A 15,741-nucleotide genomic window follows, 5' to 3' on the forward strand; every position below is an offset into this window, starting at 1 on the left:
AAATGCCACAATAATTGGGTGTTAAATAACAAATTGGTCTCAAAAATCCAAGCCAAAAGAAGAAAAAAAATTTTGAAGTGTAAAGCACAACATTAAATAAAAGATTAGTGGACAAATTTTTTAAGGAAAATTGCCAAAACCACTAGAAACCCTGAATCCAGTAAAATTGAATGAACTAAGGACTAACTGATAAAGGGAAACTGAAATGATTTCTTGCAACACACACAAATGCTGAAGGAACTCAGCAGGCCAGGCAGCTTCTATGGAACAAAATACAGTTGGTGTTTCCGGCACAGACCCTTCGGCAGGACTGCAGAAAGAAAGATGAGGAGTAGATTTAAAAGGTGGAGGGAGGGGAGAGAGAAACACAAGGTGATAGGTGAAACTGGGAGGGGGAGGGATGAAGTAAAGAGCTGGGAAGTTGGTTGGTGAAAGAGATACCGGGTTGGAGAAGGGGTAATCTAATAGGAGAAGACAGAAGGCCATGGAAGAAATTAAAGTGGGGAGGAGCACCAAAGGGAGGTGATGGACAGGTAAGAAGAAAGATGAGAGAGGGTAAAGGGGATGGGGAATGGTGAAGGGGAGGTGGGGGCATTACCAGAAGTTCAAGAAATCGATGTTCATGTCATCAGGTTAGAGGCTACCAGATGAAATATAAGGTATTGTTCCTCCAACCTGAGTGTGGCTTCTTCGTGACAGTAAAGGAGGCCATGGATTGACATATCGGAATGGGAATGGGAAGTGGAATTAAAATGGGTGGCCACTGGGAGATCCCGCTTCTGTTGCTGTTAAAATGCAGATAAACATAAAACATAATTTTCAGTATGCTGAGACTAACCATTTCTAGCCTGTAACTGCCCTGTCCTGATATATTCCAAAATTCCCTGAATGTGTCCTCAATGTTACCTGCATTCTTTGGAATTTTTCTTCACCATCACCACCCCACCTCCCATCCCATAGTCATGCTTTTTTCACTTGTTGCAAAAAGATGTGCAATATATATTGCAATTCATGAGAAGACTAGGTAACGTATGGAGATGATGTTTCCTACGGTGGGATAGTCTCAGACTGGACGACACAACCTCAGAATAGAGGGGTGTCCTTTTAGAACAGAGCTGAGGAAAAATGTCTTCAGCTAGAGAGTGGTGAATCTGTGGAATCTGTTGCCACAGGCAGTTTTGGAGGCCAAGTCTCTATTTTTATTTAAGGGAGAGCACCCAGTGAATCGGGAAAGTCAAAAATAGGCCGAGTCAAGGCAGAGGGGTCTAGGCTCCAGAGTGTATCAACGCAACTGAACCCAATGTTTGGACGACAGAACCCAGAGTATAACAAAGTAACTGAACACGATGCTCGGACAACGATTTAGGCGCCAGGCCAGATTGAAAAGGCCAGAGACATGGGTTGGTCTGGTTCAGCTCGCTGCTCCGCAGCATGCACTCAGCTCAGCGCTGAACTAAGAGTATGTGGACTCTTTGGACTTCAGTTCAGAATGCTATTTTGCTTGCATCTATTGCTTGCATTATTTTTTATTTTTTCTCTCTGCACATTAGGTGTTTAATGGTCTTTTTGTTAATGGGTTCTTTTGGGTTTCTTTGTTTTGTGGTTGCCTGTTCGGAGACAAATCACAAAGCTGTATAATGTACATACTTAGATAATAAATGTACAATTAACTTCGTACGAATAATTTTTCTAAATAAAACTAATATCTCAGATTAATGTTCTCATGAAATGTTAACTCTATTTCTCTCTTTATAGATGATGCCTGATGTGCAGAGTATATCTGGAACAATTTGTTTTCTTTGAATTGGGTCTGAGCTGTATTAATCTGTTAATACCCAATTTCAAATACACGTTAAATTTACACCACAACTTCTAGTTATTGTTGATAAGATACATTATATTGGCACTGGGCACAGAAATTAGACATGCAAATTAAACAAATCAGCTTCATATTTTAGTTATGTTACTGAGGGAAAACATGGAATGAAGCTCATAATGTACACACTAGGGGTCTTTGCTTAACTCCTAGGAATTGCAAAATCATAGGAAGTAGATTTCACGTCAGTCAGAAGATAACACATGCCGTGCAGAGGTAAATGAAAAGCACCTCCCCACGAAATGTGGTAACAGACGGCTGCATTTTTCTTGTTTATTAATAGGAATTCTTTATAGATCTTTGTGTGTGCTGACAATAAAAATCATTTCAATATTTTTAATAACAATATACAAAAGGTTTCTATTTTATGAGGAACAAACACCCAGTTTAACAGAATCAAGGTAGTACAAAGTTGGATTTCAATATTTCAAAAAATACCAGTTTATGAACACAGAGAACTGTAGAGCACTGCAGCACTTCAGCCCATCTAGCTGATGCCACAACTATTATTCTGCCTGGTCCCATTGATCCATAATTGGATCTTAATCCTTCATAACCCTCCCATCCATGTACTTATCCAAACTGCTCTTAAATGCTGATATTGAACTTGCATCCATTACTTCTATTGGCAGCTCATTCCACATTCTCACCACTGTCTGAGTCATGAACTTCCCCCTTAGGTTCCTCTTAAATATTTCACCCTTAACCTATGACCTCCACCTAACTTCAGTGGAAAAAGCCTGCTTGCATTTACCATGTCTGTACCCTCATAAGGTTCCAAGGTTGTCAAGCCGAGGAGTAGTAGTGGGGACAGGCTCCCACTACCTAAAAGTGCTCCTCACGGCATGCGCCTCAAATAGCCTCTGACAACCAAGTCCAACTCCAGGCCTTCTCGTGTGGCTTAGCCTCAAAGCCCGGCAGAACTGTTTCTACTGACAGGAGAAGGGGTGAAGGCAGGTCCTGGCACTTTAAAACCAGCACTTCGGGTAGATGGAGCTTGTCAGCCTGGGAAGGTAGTCCATCTAAGAGAGGGAAAACTCTGATTTCAAACCTCCGCTGCCTTGTGGCCATATTCCATTTAAGGGAAAGGCTTCAGGAGTAAACTCTAAGAACAAATCTAAGGAGTCTCTGGCAACTCCTGCGACATCACTGGTATCGGCCCTTGCCCTTCCCTTGGACAACATCGGTGGCGTGGAGAGGGGAGACTTGCTGCTTGGGCAACTGCCGGTCTACCATACCACCTTGGCCAGGCCTACACCCCGGAGAGGACACTCGCAAGACTTTCCAGGCGCAGATCCATGGTCTCGCGAGACTAATGGATGCCATCCATCCACCCTCATAATTTTGCGTACCTCTATTAAATAATCTCCCTCATTATCCTACGTCCAGGGAATGAAGAACTATTCAACCTTCCCCAAAACACACTTTCAAGGAATTATGGATTTGCATTCTCAGATCCCTCTGTTCTACTGTACTCCTCAGTGTCCTACTGGTCACAGTGCAAGTCCTACTATGGTTTGTCCTCCCAAAGTGCAACACTTATAATTGTCTAGATTAAATTCCATCTCCCATTTGTCCAGCTGGTGTAGATCCTGCTGCACACCTTTCTTTCTGTCCACCACCCCCCCCAATTTTGGTGTAATCTGCAAATCTGCTGATCCAGTTTACCATATTATCATCTAATTCACTGATACAGATGACAAACAACAATGGACTCAGCACCAGTCCCTGCAGCACCCCACTAGTCACAGGCCTCCAGTCAGAGAGGCAACCATCTACTACCACTCTCTGGCTTCTCCCAAGCAGCCCATGTCTAATCCAATTTACTGCCTCACCCTGAATGCCAAGCGACTGAATCTTCCTGACCAGCCTCTCATGCAGGACCTTGTGAAAGGTCTTTATAAAGTCCATGTAAGCAACATCCATTGACTTATTTTCATCAACTGTCCTGGTAACCCCCTCAAAAATTCAGTAAGATTGGTTAGCCATGATCCACATACACAGAGGCATGTTGGCTATCTTCAATCAGTCTCTGTTTATCTAAACACTTGTATGTCCAGTCCCTTAGAATACCTTCCAAAAATTTACTCACTACTGACATTATGCTCACTGGCCTATAATTTCCCAACTTATTCTTAAGAGCTTCTTTTCAACAATGGAACAACTTTGTCTACTCTCCAATCCATCAGAACCTCACCCATGGCTAAGGACGTTTTAAATATCTTTGCTGGGTCCACTGCAATTTCTGCACTAGCCTTCCACAGGTCTGAGTGGAGACCCTATCAGGCCCTGGGGATTTATCCACCCTAATTTGCCTCAAGACAGCAAAAGAACATTATATCTTTACTTTTTAAGATCAACTTCTTATTCTATATCTTGCTGACACCAGTATGTCATGTTGGCACCAGTATTTGTAGTGACACTTGTGGGCTTCCCTCTACACATCTGTATGTTGTGTTGGTTGCTAAAACACAAACAGTTCCCTGTATAGTTTGGTGTACATATGATAAATAGATGAAGCTGAATCTGTTCTTCAGCCCTCACTGAGACCTGTGACCTGTTCAAATAGAAAAGTACATGGAAAAATTACCACTGACAGTGATACTGAAACAGCTCACTGAAAAATATCAGGTTTTAAGCACAATGTTACTCTATTAGTTAAACAAGTAATTGAACATATGTACCAGTCTTGTGGCAGAAGTTTGAGAGGTTGGTCTATCACTCGATAAGGCACTGTTACACTGATGGCAGCTCCTCCTGGCTGTACTTGGTCCTTTCGCCGTTGGATCAAAATTTCATTTTCCCGCTGGCATCCTTGTTTTTTCTTCTCTTCTGATGGAAAAAACCTGATAAGAAACATGACAGATAATTAAAATTTTTTCATAATTCTCAACAAGCTGTGAGGAAAACAAAGTAGTTCACTGATGTTAACATCCAGTTGGCATAGTTGGGTTCATGGTCATGCTGTTGAAATTGTTGATTGAACTTCTACATCTATACAAGTAATGAATGGTTGATTTCTTTACGGAAAACTTCTCACCCTGCTCAATCCAAACTGAATTTGAGAGCAGTGCACCATCCCCTTAATACTTAAGATAAGTCAGCATGCATTGGACCACATGAAAGTGTATTCCATAAACGATGAAGAACTCTTTCCAAAGTTTTGCCATAGTCATTTAAATGGATTATTCAAACAAAATCAGTTTATTAGCATATACTTGGTGACTAACATTTTGTCAACTTTCCTGAAATACGTCAGGCATTCAGTGACATCCAATCACACTTTAAAATTTCTGACAGCAAACCAGGAAGATAAATGTACTATGTTAACTAGCATTTTGATCACTGTACAAACCATTAAAAAATAAGAAGGGCTGAAACAAAAGAAAATTTTAAACACTTAGAATTTTTAGATGTTCATTCATGAGATTGAAAGTCTACACATAAATAATCAAAAAGGTAGCAAATCAGTAATTCACACTTTCTACAGCAAAGCCTAGCAGACTATTGAAAATTACACACCAAAAAACTGTGAAACTGCACACAGCATGGAACCACTGAAGGCAACTGCTGACTATCCACAATTAACCACACAGATGTATATTTGGGTTTCACATGCTGTCAGATTTCCTCTATGCTAACAGTGCGGGCTGATTGCCCCACTTTACATCTGGTTAAATGGATGTCAAGATCCACCTCTATCATTTATAATCTTGTTTTTTTTTTAATAACAGAATCAATGTTTCCAGTCATTCTTGGCCTCATTCCTACATGTTGTAAAACTAGTATCTAATAGGGCACTTGAATACAAGAGTATGTTATCTACTTATGATCTCTATTATTTTATACATTCCTGTAACTATATATATTCCCTCCTTTTAAGTTTATTTGAGATGCAGTGCAGAACAGGCCCTTCTGTCCTTTCAAGCTGCAGTGCCCAGCAACTGCTGATTTAACCTTAGCCTAGTCACAGGACAATTTACAATGACAAATTAACCTACTGTACTGGTATGTCTTTGGACTGTGGGAGGAAACTGGAGCACGTGGAGAAAACCCATGCATTCCACGGAGAGGACAGACTGACTCCTTGCAAATGATGTTGGAATTGAAATCTGAACCCTGACCCAAAGCTATAATAGCATCACGCTAACAGTTACACCCAATAGTAAACAACTGGTCAAGAAACCCTAACAAAAAATTTTGTTGATGAACTATTTTTGATGAGATGGTCTTTTTTGACATTATCTCTGCTTTTTATATGGATTTCATTTATTTACAATAAGCACAACTTTCTGTCTACTTATTTAAGTATCTGAATATCCCATTTTTACATGTATTTTAATGATTTTCAAAAACATTTAGGAAAAAAAGCATGAAAGGGGCCAAGGTATTTTGAAACTGGTTAGCCTAAATCTAAGGTATGAAATGCTTGTTTAACCTAATAAGGAATTAATAGTGGCAGAAATAACAAATCATAAATCGCGATGGGAAAAGGGAGGTTTGAAATGGGCTAGAACAACATTTCTTGCAAGGATATTCCCTCTTCCTCAATAATTAAAGTCTCTGACTGCTATTTGACACACAGGGAAAAGCTCAGTATGAGCTTGTGGATGCATCTCACAGATTTGTGTATATTTTCTTACTGTGCGGTGGCCTACAGGATTGTGCGGATGCAATGTACGAGTGTTCAGATCCGCAGAGCCCAGTGTTAAGCAGTAACCTAAAAATGCCAAGATTACCGCTGATGAATCCAGAAGAGAATTATCCCATGAGGTGGCGTGGCACGGAACAGCAGCAGCGACCTTTCAGACCTGAAGTTACTTTAACTTAATTTTCTAATTTAAGTTTGAACACATAACTTTTGATTAGGGCACATGGATAACAGAGCAACCATCTACCATCACCAGATACTACTACAATACAGAGATCGATTCATGAGACACGGACAACAGTGCCAATGGTGGCACTTAATATCCATTCTTAATAACTCTTAAAATGAGGTTTCAATGACATTGGTGGGTCTGGTGTCACATAGAGAGGCCTGATCATGAATTTGTTGCTGTTTTCCTTCCTGAAATACATTAGTGAACCAGATGTGTATTTACAACAATTCCAAAGTCTTATGGTTACCATTACTAACACTGGAACTTCATTCTAAATGTTTTAGACTATCCACGGATATGAAAATACTGCCTTCACTAATCAGCAAATTTTATTAGTACTGCTCACAGTTCAACTTTTGGATCTTATAGGGTGAGATTTAAATGGTGAGCTGTTCAGTCTTAGGCTGACAGTGAAAGTAACATCCTCTGGTGAGGTAGAAATTAGGATTTTGAACAAGTGTAAAGTTCAGTCATCTGAAATTGGCTTCTTTTGCTGAAGATCCAAAGAACAAACATCATTTATGAACATATATCTCCTAAAAAGAACATACAGATTAATAACCTACATATCCCACCCAAATAATAATTATGATGATGTATCTGGGTATTTTTCATGTTAAATGTGAAACCACTTTCGCACAGCTAAAAGTATGACTAGAACGTAAAAATTCCTTCCAGTCTCAAAAACACAAACTACTTGTACCTCTAAATTAGTGGATTACAGTAACAGAATGTATGAAATTAATTCCAACTTGGAGATGCTGCATGCTGTCGGTACAATTATGCTTTCAGTTAAATTTTTAACACAATTACATTTTATGCATTTGTTCAAAGAACATTTTATCATGGCATACAGGACTTTCTACATAGTGGCCAACATCAAAAAAGAGGTGTAACTCACTGAATTTACAGCAGTCATAACTCATTACCACTGAGCAGTAGACTTTATGCTATAAATCCAGTCCTCTTTAACTGAAGCAATTGGATGTGCTTCCAGTTGTCTCTAAACTCAATCATAATTGATTTTGTGCTCTTAAAATAACCTTCCATAGGTCATACCTGGACCTTTATAGTTCTGGATCACTGATCTTGAATGCCACAGAAGACATTTATCTTTGACATTTCATAGCAAGACATATTTACACAGAGGTTTTATATATTGCATTTAATATATTTACAGATACTTACAGTGCCTTGAATGAATACTCAGCCTACACAACTATTTTCACACTTACTTTCTAAATTTAAAATATATTGAAGTAGGATTTTTTGACCTAATCTACAAGTATTGTGCATCATGTTAAGTTAAAAGAAAAAATTCTAAAGCCTGGTAACAATTTACTAAAATTAAAAACCAAAATTGTGAGGCTGAAAAAGTATTCATCCCTTTTGTAATTACTACACAAACTTTCCTCAGGTACAATATTGTATATTACCTTACCAACTCACCCAAGCTGTTGATGCAGAAAATTTGAGGATCACCTAAATAAATACACCCTCTTTCTATAATGTCCAACAACCTGGTAGATTTTCAATGGACCAAACTAAAATAAAGACAAAAAGAGTATTCAAGGCAATTCAGGGAAATTAATATAGAAAAGCACGTACCTGGGGAAGGGTATAAAGGCACTGAACATATCTTGGAGCTTAGTGTAGTCCGCCATGAAAAAGTGGAAAAAATGTGAAACTACAGCCACATAGCCTACATCAGACTGCCCCTCTAAAATTGGTCGCTAGAAAAGAATGGCGCTTGTAAGAGAGGCTACCATGACACCAACAGTCACTCTGAGTGAGCTGCTGAAGTCAGTGACTGCAATTGAAGATGAAGTTCATGGTTCTACAATATCTAATGCCTTGCACAAAAAGGGTAAAAGAGAAAAAGCATATCCTTGTCCAAGACTGTACATACACCAGCAGGATAGTCAGGAGTTGGGGTCTAAAGCCTTGGTGCTTCATTTATACCTGTGCTTTCCCTGCTTCCATTCTTGTAAAGGGGAACTGCATTCATGACCTGAGTCTGCAGTCCAGGATCTGTCGATTTTGAGTAGCAATAGATTTTTTAAATGTCTTAAAATGCTACTGCTTACTGAAGTACCCATGGCTGTGAAAGTGGATTTCAGCTAAAGTAGTCCTCAATGAGAATATTTGGATTTCAAATGAGTATTTAAGAGGAAAACCACAAAATGAAGAAGTCCTTGTATCTTTACGTACTTATTGAGCATTGTACTACAATCCATTTAATCAATTGCAAGTGTTTCATAGCTGAAAAAGCAAAATCATCAATACCAACTTTGGATGCAGTCAATAACTGTCCTCACTGAACTAATAGATGGTGCTAATGTAGCAATTAGCCCCCAGCTGCAAACTCACTGTCTGATAATTCATCAGCAACCTGAAGTGCTGAAATAAACAGAACCTAATAACTTATCAATGAAATTCTGGCCTCAAAAGAGCATACATGTAAATTTACAAACTTGCTCCATTTAGCAAATCTTAAAGTTAAAAGCTTAGCTTCATTTGTCACATATACATTGGAACGTAAGTGAAATGCAATCAAATTGGTGAGGATTGTGTTAAGCAGTCTGCAAGTGTCACCACACTTCTGGCGCCAACATAACAAGCCCTCAACCTGCTAACTCTATATCTTTGGAATGCGTGAGGAACCCAGATGTATTCACAGGGAGAATGTATAAATTCCTACAAACAATGGTGGGAATTGAACTCTGATCTTATAGCTGACACTGTTACAACTGGTGTTAACCACTATGTTACTGTGTTACCCCACTTTATTAAAAATTAACATATTATACCAAATCTTTCTTTCAGCATTATTTCCAATTCAAATACACATATATATATAAATAAAAATGATTCATAAAGTAAAATAATCCAACTGAAACCAAAATTCTGTGGTTGTAAATAAATTGCAAAGAGTGAAAATGTTGCACATCATATGCTATTTGTTTACTGATCTATTCCCTAAAAAAAAAGCCAATTTGGCTTAGCACAGAATTTTAAGATAATACCTAGCGCAAGAATATACATTCAAACTTGCAGGTATGTCATGAGGATTGTTAAAATGAATATGTGTAACAAACAACTTTGAGGGAACATCAACTATCGCAACCACAGAACCAAAGTGAGTCAAATTCTAATAAAAATTGTCATTGCCAGTTTTGAAGGAGTAAAGAATATTGACATACTCATCAAAAATAATTGATAATTGCATTAGAAAAATATGTTGATTGCTGTTGTAGTACAAAAATTAATACTGCAGCTAAAGGAACATTTTCAATGTTAAATATAGCAATCAAATCAACATCACCAAGAAGAAAATACAGGTAGATAGCATATCACAAATCATGTTGGTGTTTGTCCTCCACAAGCAATAATCCTAACCCTATAAGCCTGCTATAATGTCAGCTGTAAAACACAGAAAAGATGTTTATCCAAGGCTTTAATTTCTGTAGTTCAGAAAAAAAAACAAACATTAAAGCTCGCCAAAAGTGCAAGCTAGCCAAAAATGGACTAGATCACCAGAATTCTTGTTCAAATTCATGAAGTTAAATACAAGTTTTTCCATTTACCTTGCTGTGTACAGTAGATTAAAGTTCAGCTATCTGGGTAATTTCAAAAGGAAATAACCAGATTTGGAATATCGTTGCCAACCAAAGAACTTTCCTTAAAGTTGTCAGCATCAAGTTCAAATATAATGCCAACCCCTCCCCACCTTACTCATTGAACCTCAGATTAATAACCTGGCAATGGCCCTTTAATTAACAAACTTTTTGAGTTAGGTGCACATGGCTGCAGTGCCCTGTGAAACCATGAAAGCATAATGCAGGCTTCAGGACAGCAGGAAAGGTGAGGGTGGGGGGGGGGGGCATGGTAGAATAATTAACGAGAAAAAAGAAATCCTTTTCCAACAAGCTTCAATATATTTTCAGACATATTTAAAGGCAGTTTAAGCAATAGTTATGAAAGACTATTTTAAATTCTTAATTATATTAAATATACTGACTATAATTTAAGGATAAACATTCAGATCAAATATATGACTGTTAACATTTAATGACAGCAGATTCATAATTGTAAATATATTTCACAACTGACTATATAGCTGGTGTTTAGAGGTGTCCTCTAAAGAATTTTGGAAAGCTAAAAGGTTACAAAGGTTTTTAGTTTTTAATGAGGTAACAGGCACACTTTCAAAAATCTTATTACTAGCACAAATGTGTGAAATTATTTTTAAAGCACATCTCATTTCAGAGTATGTCATATTTTGGTAATTCTAAATATTTTGCTTTGTTGACATGAAGCAGATATTGAGATACGGTGATTTTACATGACTCTATTTTAAGGAATATGAATTAAATTTTACAAGATTTGTAACAGTCAGGGCTAATTCAAATCGGGCTTCTAACTTAAACCTGGAATGTTTGTACACTAAACTCACTGGCCCATCCAACAATCTCTATCAGGCAATAATTTTACTACCAATTTTATGTCTGCACTTCTAAGAGTACACACGTTGAATTGAGATATTCAGTACATTACCATTCCTGAAAGCTATTAGATTTCTAGCAATAACAGTTTGCTCCTGGTAGTGAAGTGGCTTCTAAGTAATGCTTTACAAAGCCAGCTGTGTTTAAGCCTTGTCGTTGTCTGTACATACTCCCCGTAACTGCATGGGTTTCCTAAAGATGTACACATTACAGTTAGCAAGTTGGGGGCATGCTGCGTTGGTGCCTGAAGGATGGTGACACTTGCAAGCTGCCCCCAGCACATCTTGGACTGTGTTGGCTATTAACACAAACAACATATTTCACTGTACATGTGACAAATAGAGCTAATATTTAATCTTTTAAAAACTTACAAAGCCCTACGCTGTAGATGTTAGTTTATTTTTCTAAAGACACTAAGTGAAGTTGGATTACTTTTACTCAGCTGCTGTGGTTTGTTCTCATTTCAACATGGATTACCAGGAATCAGACGTTCAACATTCAGGAAAATTCTGCTTTTTCATTTCAAGAAATGGACAAAACACATAACTACCGCTTCCAATAAAATGGTTGATAAATAAGAAGTAAAGACTTATTAATAAAAGATGTATCAGAATCAGAAAAAAAATCATTACATTCAAATATAAACTATCACCAAATGATACATGATGCTATGACTGTTTCTCCATTGCATCTTAAAGAATCATTTGTACTGCCATTCCCTTTAAAAATCATCATGAACAAACAAGATTGTGTGGTTTTATATACTGATATGTTTCATCAGTTATAAAGAGGCTCACATTTAATTTTAACTTCTCCCCATTTTCAAATAGCAATCCTTCTCTCGTAAGGGGTATATAAAGCATTTATGTGGTGTAAATGGCTTATGTACTACACATCAAAATTTAATATATTCACTAGTAAGCTCATAAGCATCAAATTGATCACAAAACCTTATTGGCTGACAGAAAGTATGGATAGGTTAGGTAGCTTCATAAACAGGTAATCCACTTTTACAGGTGAGGCACAGCTTGAGGTTTGACTGATCAGGTTTTTTATGTCAGGTGTAGATATAAATCAATAAAATGAATCCACGAAGTCTGTATCTAAAATTGGTCAAAGGACAAACCGCCAGGTTCATTCAAAAAATGTGCAAATAAGGAGATTGTAGCGGTGTGCTACACGCAGCGCTGAAATAACGACACGGAGTCGATGAGCTGCTGTTGCAAAAAGAGATTTATTCGAACTTCGCGGTCTCGCATTAAAGCCTTCCTGATCCCGCCCTCCCCGGGCAGGAATGCTGTAGGGGGCGCGTATTCACAGTCCCGTCCCGCACGGGTTTTTCCCCTTGCTGGTGAAGCAGACTCGGCGCCCTTTTTGGGACTGGCCACAATGCCGGTACGCGCCGATTTGTGAGCCGGTTCGAGTGCGCTGGGAAGTGGGTCACCACATAACCCACCCCCAGAACCGGCGATACACCCCCCATTGTCCACAGTTTGGGTCTGCCCCTATGCCGCAGTGCTGGAATCTCGACCGGCTGTGCCACGTCCACATGGGCCGGTTTGAGTCGGTCCACCGTGAAAACCTCCTCTCTCCCCCCAATGTCCAGCACGAATGTGGACCCGTTGTTTCTGATCACTGTAAACGGCCCGTTGTAGGGCCGCTGTAGCGGTGCCCGATGTCCGCCCCGTCGTACAAAAACAAACTTTCAGTTTAGCAGGTCTTTAGCAGGTCGGGTTCTGCCCATGCTGCGAAGTGGGTATGGGGGCCAGGTCACCGAGCCCCTTAAGTAATGTTAAGCAGAAATCTCTGCAGTGATACCAAAGAGGGAGCCAAAGGGTGGGCAACAAAATAACATATCTATCAGATTAAAGTGTCTTGGTATTCACTGTGCTTACAGATGGTAGATGACAGCTTGCTATTGCTCAAATTGGATTAACACCCACAAATGCTTTTACACATCTCTTATTATTATTTGTGCCTGGAAGTTGTAACAGAAAAATTACATGATTATTACACTCACTTCAAAGAAGTCTTGCTGACCTGGCTGTTGTGAATTGGATTACAGCAAGACTTACTATCAAATCAATAAATACTTATGGACAAATGCAAAAATCTAATAAATATATAAATGAACCAAAAACATGTTTTAAAATTGGCTCAAGGTTTCAAATATACCAATTTTTCAAAACATCTGAATTCAATGTTTTTCAACCACAACATTTTAAACACTATAAAACCAATATAATGGGCATTTTTGAATTGTAAAATTATTTCCTTATTTCAATCTGAAAAATTTATATTTTGTCTTGATTACAAGTGTTTCATCAGGGTTATGGCGAGAAGGCAGGAGAATGGAGATGAGAAGGAAAATAAGTCATCCATGATTGAATGCAAAGCAGGCTAGATGGGCTGAATGGCCTGATTCTGCTCCAGTATCTTCTGTTCTAATTCCTCAACCATGCAAGGGTGATCCTGAGATCCAGCCAGACAGCTAATGATCAAACTTCAAGTCATAGGTTTCAACTAGACAATTTGCTTAAAAGTAATCCATACTACAAAGAAAGTAGAAGCAGTTTACAGAAATCTCATAAACAGGATTGAATCAGTTGTTCAGATTCTATACCTCACATCTTCAGTGACAACACAGAAAGAGACTATTTAATTCATGGTGCACGAGCAACTCAAAACCAAAACTCCAATAACATATCTTGATCAGTTTTGCATTTTTATTTGTTTCTCCTCCAAAAAAAAATGTCTCTGGTTCAATGATTCAATGGAGCAGAGCATTAAATTTTCAAACAGTCCTCAAATGGGTTTGTATTTCTGTCAAGGCTCTTCCAAAATAAAAGCACCAGTTTCATCTCTAATTAGTTACATGTATCAAAAATAAAACTCATTACCTTTGGATGCATCATAATTTCTTTTTGCTTGCATTCAATAAATTTGAGCATAGCACTTATTTTAAATTATTTTTGCTTCAACTAGTAGTACTTCTGCAGTAGGCTCATTGCTATGGAAATGCTTAAAGTAGTCTAACTTAGCACATTCGAAACAAGCAGATTTCCCAATATAAAAATTGCAGGCTGTCTAGAATTGTCCAGATATAAATGACATCAGTTTTTTTTAATGTACATCTTCAGTAATAATTTTCATTCATATCAAATCAATGTTAGGTGAATTTTTTTGAAAGGAATTGGTTACTAAAGAAAATATGGACTTGTGTTAATCAGAACATCAGTGATCACAGGTGAGGGACATTAATAGGACCTACTGCTAATAAAAAGAAACTTAAAATAAAGCTGGAGAAATTCTGAAGGTATTGGTAGTGACCTTTCAAGAATTATTAGGTTGTGAATGGTTCCATGCAATTTGAAAATCATCAAAGTCATCCCACTCTGTAAGAAGGGAGGGAGACATAAGACAGGAAATTACAGGACAACTAGCCTGATTTCACTGGTTGGTTGGATTTTAGAGTCCATTATTATTAAGGATGAGGTTTTGAGGTACTTGGAGGCACATGATAAAATAGGCTGAAATCAGTATGATCTTAAGGGATATCTGATAGAATTTTTTAAGGAAGTAACAGGCTGAAAAGTTAAAGGAGAGTCAGTGGGCTTTAATTACCTGGATCTTCAGGAGGCCTTTGACAAGGTGCCACACAAGGTAAGTGCACATGGCATTACAGGAAAGTTACCAGCATAGACAGAAGATTGGCTGACTGCCAGAAGGCAAAGTGGGTTGAAAGGGACCTTTTCTAGTTGGCTGCCAGTGGCCAGTGTTGGGCCAGCTACTTCTTAATTTCTACGTTAATGTTCTAAATGACAGAATTGATGGCTTTTTGGCCAAGTTTGCGGATGACGAGAAGATAGGTGGAAGAGGAGGTACTGTTGAGGAAGCAGAGAATCTGTATAAGGATTTGGAGAGATTAAGAGAATGGGTAACAAAATGGCAGATGGAATACAGGGTAGGGAAGTGCATGATCATGCACTTTGGTAGAAAGAATAAAGGTACAGGTGAGTGATGGCTCTGGGTGTCGTGGTTTCTCGTGCCCCACAAATGATTAGGAGATGCAGAAGATTCTTCAAGAAGGGTTAAACTTTAATTTGCAAATCAAAGCTGAGACAGTCATTCAGCTAGTCGCTGATTGCCCACCAATCCTTTGGACACAGCATTTTTTATAGCAATCTCCTGGTCCAGTTTCACATGTACTATACGTTTGTCCCATTGACTTAATCATGTTCTAATCTACATCTCTTAGCTGCCTCTCATTAACACACCATTGTCTTCTACATTCCTAGGATTTCATTTTGGTTACATGCATAGCAAGCTGACTACATAGTTTTGGTTACACAGCAAATAATACAACTTTTATACTCCATAATATTTTTTATACTCCAATATGGGTCCATTATCTCTGTGGTAAAGAAGAATGTAGGGGATCTCATTAAACTCTACCAAATATTGAAAGGCCTGTATA

The 15,741-nt window shown here is 38.3% G+C and overlaps 1 protein-coding gene across 1 annotated transcript in view; it reads right to left on the reverse strand.

Annotated features, from left to right (window-relative positions):
- The window catches only part of cdc73 (cell division cycle 73, Paf1/RNA polymerase II complex component, homolog (S. cerevisiae)), a 287,498-nt gene that overhangs the window by 19,578 nt on the left and 252,179 nt on the right, over positions 1 to 15,741 (reverse strand). Inside the window, exon 14 of the mRNA XM_059984716.1 lies at positions 4,561 to 4,722. Coding sequence (XP_059840699.1) covers positions 4,561 to 4,722 — 162 coding nt within the window. The remainder of the gene's footprint in view (positions 1 to 4,560; positions 4,723 to 15,741) is intronic.

Source organism: Hypanus sabinus, chromosome 11 (assembly GCF_030144855.1).
Source record: "Hypanus sabinus isolate sHypSab1 chromosome 11, sHypSab1.hap1, whole genome shotgun sequence".
Lineage (NCBI taxonomy): Eukaryota > Metazoa > Chordata > Chondrichthyes > Myliobatiformes > Dasyatidae > Hypanus > Hypanus sabinus.